At 45.6% G+C, this 5,495-nt stretch overlaps 1 protein-coding gene across 1 annotated transcript; it reads left to right on the top strand.

Moving 5' to 3' along the window:
• Window positions 1-3,025: 3,025 nt before the first annotated feature.
• ARL14 (ADP ribosylation factor like GTPase 14) lies at window positions 3,026-3,690 on the top strand. The gene has a single exon (XM_009634363.2). It carries the CDS (start codon window positions 3,106-3,108, stop codon window positions 3,688-3,690), a length of 585 nt encoding a protein of 194 aa, XP_009632658.1. The 5' UTR covers window positions 3,026-3,105.
• Window positions 3,691-5,495: the final 1,805 nt, after the last annotated feature.

Below are 5,495 nucleotides of genomic sequence, written 5' to 3'. Positions count from 1 at the left end.
CCGCGAATGGCGTTGTCTGCCTCCCCCCGCAGCGCGGCCCGGCGCCGGGCTTGCTCCTGGTAGTTCTGGTAGGGCTGCAGCTGGTTCTTCCTCCTCCTGAAAGCCCCAGGGTGGTTTGATGTCAGGTTCGGGGGTGCCAGGGAAGAAGAGGCTGGCGCTTTCCAATCTTGCTTCAGCTACCAGACTCGATCGTGGTGAGGATTCACCGCCGAGCCCCCCTAAACTACTCCATTAATGATTATATTTGGTACTGCTGTACAAAAGCAGGCAGCCCTGGCGGAATATCCTGCTCTGACAACGTGGGAACCTACATAGTTTACATAAAGCTACATCGTTTAGGAAAGGTTTGTTGTGCTAAGTTGGAGTTCAGATGAATTGATGGTAAATCGGCCGCCCCCGTTTTGTTCTATTAACTCCGGGTGTTTTGAAGCGAAGATCTAGGCAAGCCCTCCAAGCAAGACAGGCTCACCCCGGCAAGGCAAATAGAGCTTTGGGCAAATCAAAGGTAGATTTCTCATTCCTTCGAACAGCCACCTTTCGGTGCAAATGAAGATACAGAACCTGCGAGCAAAAGGCTGCATCGCGCTGTGTCTGATGCGGCTGACCACAGCTCTGTTTTAGTCTCATGCGGGTGCATAGATTCCGAAGTAAGGCAGGAAATCGTTGCTGGAAGTGGCTCCGCATCACAAAATCTTGCTCCGATTCTCACGTTTGGCTCAGGTTCAGTTAAAAACTGCAAAACCGTGGAGCCTTCAGAAGCTAGCTGCTCCGTCCTGGAAATAAATTTAATTCGCTTGTAAAAAGTCAGACATTGCTTAATCACGGCTTTGACGTGATAAGTCTGAGGTAATCAAAAAACAGTCGAGACCATAAATATCGAACACGGCTGGAGCAAACACATAGAGCAGAGAGCTGCGAGTAACCCTTAAATCACAGCGCTGCCAGGGACACGGGCTGCCCATCGCGCAGGAGGGAGGCTTTGCCCTTGATGGAGATAACCGTATTTGAAGGAAAACGGCGTGCCATTTCGCGGGGGACTGTGATTCATTTGACCGTGTTAACTATGTGTTTTGCGTAGTTTTCCGTCTCCCCGTCTTTCGACTCATTCAAATACATTATTTATAAAGAAATGCAAACGTTTTCTTCCCTGGTTCAATCCATCGTGACCTGCTCCTGAGAAATACCCTACACGGAATGTATACGTGTTATTACATGTGAAAAATGTACAACAGCGAGGATGTTGCCGTCATCTTTTGTTGCCCCCAATTAGCTCTGCTATAACGCTTTTAGCTTCAAGATAAACCAGATTGTATCTTGTCTGTCAAGACTGAAGTTTATTTTATGCAACGTGTGTAATATCTGAGCAATCGATGTCGTAATTATCCAAATGAGCGCCCTATCAGTCAGCAGCTCGTTTGGCCAGAAGACCTTTACATCTTTTCGCTGATGATGTACTTTCTGCAGCACAGGCAAATGGTCATAACCAACAGCAGTGCCCCTGGGTGTGCGGGCAGGTAAGTGTTGCGGTGCTCGGTAGGCAGTGGACCAGCCTGGCGGAGGTCTACTGTCAAAAAAACCAGAGACTCAGTATGAGTTAAATAATACTAAATTTACTATCTCCTCTTTTTTTTTATTCTGCTCATTTGAATGCTGGCAAAAAAAAAAAAGATCTTTTGGTCGAGACTCGGTTGTTTCTCCCCTTCTTGTTCCTTTCCTGAAGGAAATCTTGATCGTAGATCAGTGGGCAGAGCACAATGAAGCCAACAGAAATTTTTCATGCCATGCAGCTGAATCTCGGTAATGACCAGATCGTAAGATCTATATTTAGTCTCCGCTTCGCAGAGCGCAGTTAAACTTGTTCATACGCACATAACTCACTGAGTTTACAACTCAGCCAGCGGCAGTCAGAGCAGACGACTCCACGCACGAGCGGGCAGGAGGAGTAACTGGGGGAGTCTGAGGCAGCCACGTAGTACAGAGCACATTTTTAAGTAGAGGTCCCTTCTGGTTTGATGTACCCATGTAGACTCACATTAGAAACCTCTTGAGATTAATTTGGTGCTGGGAGATGAGATGCACCGATAAACCTGGGACCTTGTCATCTCGTGGATTGATAAATGTGGATTAAGGTTTCCCCTCCTCACTGGCTGTGTTTATATTTTGCTTGTTTTCCAAAATGGATGTGGATGCAGTAATAAAGGGATTCATCGATTTATGTGCACCTCCTAGTGTGCCCAGGTGGCCAAGAGGGCCAATGGCATCCTGGCTTGTATCAGGATCGGTGTGGCCAGCAGGAACAGGGCAGTGATCGTCCCCCTGTCCTGGGCACTGGGGAGGCCGCCCCTTGAATGCTGGGGTCAGGGTTGGGCCCCTCCCTCCCAGAAGGACATGGAGGGGCTGGAGCGTGTCCGGAGAAGGGCAACAAAGCTGGGGAGGGGTCTGGAGCCCCAGGCTGCTGGGGAGCGGCTGGGGGAGCTGGGGGGGTTCAGCCTGGAGCAGAGGAGGCTGAGGGGAGCCCTCATCGCTCCCTACAACTGCCTGAGAGGAGGAGGGAGACGGGGGGGGTCGGGCAGGTTATGGTTGGCCTCGATGATCTTAAAGGTCTTTTCCAACCAAATGATTCTGTGATTGTATGATTCTGTGATCTCTGGGCACACACTGAAACAGGGCAGACAGCTAGCGGTTCCCTGGCCATGGGATTAAGCAGTATAACCAGGCTGCTGCCGGCTCAGTACGCACAATTTGACAATGTAAAGAGTTTTTAAATGGTCATGTAAGTGTGGTTTGTTCAAACACGTTCGAAGCCTGTAACCTTTGCGCTTGTGACCACCTGGTACGTTACTCATAGCTGTTCCACCCACAGGCTTGGCACTGAACATTACACCTCCATAAATACTGTTTGCGTATTATCGAGTTGATAACAGCCAGCATGTATTTGTACAGAGCTTGTATTTACTCTTCGTAGCGCAGAGCTGCTTCTTCCTCTTCCTTAATCTCTGTACCTCATCTCACGGGGGAAGACCCACATTTTACTGACAAAAATTGGCTTCACGGAAGGCGGTGAATTCCAGCTTTAAAGGCTGACCGGAGAACGCCACGGCACAAATGGGCCTCCAGAGCACCAAACACTCCAGAGTCAAGCAAGCTAACATACCGATGTTAGGACTTGATTCTGCGGGAAAATCTACACTGTTGTACAAGTTCAGGTGTAACGATGTTTTTCTAACAATTCCAACAATTGGCTTTAATGTTGATATGATTGACACCGGGAAAGATTTTACACTGACGTTTTGGGATGTTGGAGGACAACAGAAGATGAGGGAGGTTTGGTGCAATTTCCTGGAAAATGCAGATGGGCTGCTGTATGTTGTAGATAGTTCTGATAAGCGGCGTTTGGAAGAATCAAAGAAGGAATTTGAACTCATTTTAAAGAATGAATTTATAAAAAACGTCCCAGTCGTCGTGCTGGCAAACAAGCAGGATTTGCCTGGAGCTTTGAATGCTGAGGAAATAACCAGGAGATTCAACATGAAGAAGTACTGCAGTGACAGAAATTGGTACGTACAACCCTGCTGTGCTCTCACAGGAGAAGGTTTGTCAGAAGCTCTCCAAAGAATAACGACATTTGCAAAGCAATGCAGCAGATCAAAGGAGACTTCTACAATCTTTAAGGAAATTGAAACGCTTTAAGAATTTCTGTCATCGAATTCTGGTGAACTTTACTCAGCATATTTTGTTGGACAGACTAAATCTGAAAATGCTGGATTCTGTAGAACTCTTATAAGTAAATACTTATGAAGAACTTTGACAATATTAAATTATACTGTTACACCTGCAGATGCTCCTGAGGTACTACTCTGCAGCATTTTATTAGTGATCATATACTCGGGGCTATTCAGCTCAGAAGTGTGGCCGTTGAATGATGAAAAAGGTGGAGTTGAGCTTCTGAATTTTTGCAAGTGGAACAAAATAGGTGAGCAGGGCTTAAACTGCTTAAATCAAGTTATTTTGCCAAGTCGTTTGTTCAGCAAGAAAAGCAAAAGATAAAATGTTGTTTCATAATACATGCTCTGTGGATGTATTTCTCATGTAAAAATATAGTCGGTTTAGAGCTTAAACTCTTAGTCATGTACAAGAGAACCTACGAATCTGAAATACTTGTTGGATATTCTTGCATTCTAGAACCAATTATTCCAAACAGGTTTTAACAAACAGGATCTGCTTCTCCTCGAGCCACCACCGAGAATCATAGAATGTTTTGGGCTGGAAGGGACCCCTAGAGGCCATCTAGTCCAACCCCCCTGCAGGGAGCAGGGACACCGCTACCTAGATCAGGTTGCTCAGAGCCCAATGCTGTGTGTAAGTGTAGGTCTGATGTCCCTTCGTTACAGATTTCCATGCACCAATTCCTTCACTTCCACACTGTTGGATTGCTATCCTGAGCCAAAAGCAGGGTGATGGAAGCCAGCATGGCATCAGTCCAGCAAAGCGCTGATCCCCCTTGGTGGGACTTGATGATCTTAAAGGTCTTTTCCAACCTAGACGATTCTATGATTCTATGATTCTATGGCTGGGTTTGGGTGGGGGATAAACAAGGGAGGAATGGGGAGGATTGGCTCCTTGGTCGTTTTTTTATCGATCTTGATGGATCCTGTCCTGCCTGTACTGAAGCCACCCGAAACTTTCTTACTGATAAATTTAGCTTTGGTTAAATTTGACATAAGGGGCAAAAGATTTCCAATCCTGTTACTATAGTTTGTAGAAAAAATGCCAAATGAAATTTCTGTTCAGATTTCCTGATCGATGAAGGAGTGAATTAGTATTCTGACTGCCATCAAAGCAATGAAGGATTGATAACTGAAAGACTAATTGAATGGTATCAACCATGAAAATAGTTTAGCCACTAAGGCTGAAAAGTTAAGAGGGCCTGCTCTTTTAAATCAAGAGAAAAGAGACCATCTAATTACTGGTTATACAGTCCCAGAAAATCCAGCCCAATTATTTCTGCCGTCTCGTCTGCAGAGGTAGAATGCTCCGGTGGTTAGGACGCTTGCTTAGATAGCTGGATTTATTTCTCCCCACGTCTGCCACAATGTTTGACCACAGGCAAGTCATTTAATCACTCTGTGCCTCAACAGTCCCTTGCCAAAATGAACTTCCCAGTTATGCGCTCTGAAAACACTGTGGCAAGGGTCAGCTTGTGAGCTGCGACAAAATGATCATGCCAAGTAATTCACGTAAGAAATTTACATTTAGTTCTTACTAATGAACAGGCAGGAATTTCAAGTTATAGAAGGGTGAAGCAGCAAGAAAAGCACCCAGACGTACCCTGTTGTCTCATGCATATATTATTCAAAGACAAAAAATCATCAGGTGAATTTGCTGAAATAGTAAACAAAGGAAGGTTAATGCTGACTGTAATTACCGTGGGCTAAATCCTGAGTCATGTTGAGACTACATTTCTAAAAGGAGAGCAAGTATTTAGACTTGTCATT

The sequence above is a fragment of the Egretta garzetta genome, unplaced genomic scaffold (assembly GCF_000687185.1).
Source record: "Egretta garzetta isolate BGI_Z169 unplaced genomic scaffold, ASM68718v1 scaffold172, whole genome shotgun sequence".
In the NCBI taxonomy this organism is placed as follows: domain Eukaryota; kingdom Metazoa; phylum Chordata; class Aves; order Pelecaniformes; family Ardeidae; genus Egretta; species Egretta garzetta.
Note: the sequence above shows the minus strand (reverse complement) of the source record. Positions and strands in the feature narration are given on the sequence as shown.

What these genes read in the sequence shown, in the direction of transcription:
- ARL14 (XM_009634363.2), top strand. Translation starts at nt 3,106, where the DNA reads ATGGGCCTCCAGAGCACCAAACACTCCAGAGTCAAGCAAGCTAACATA.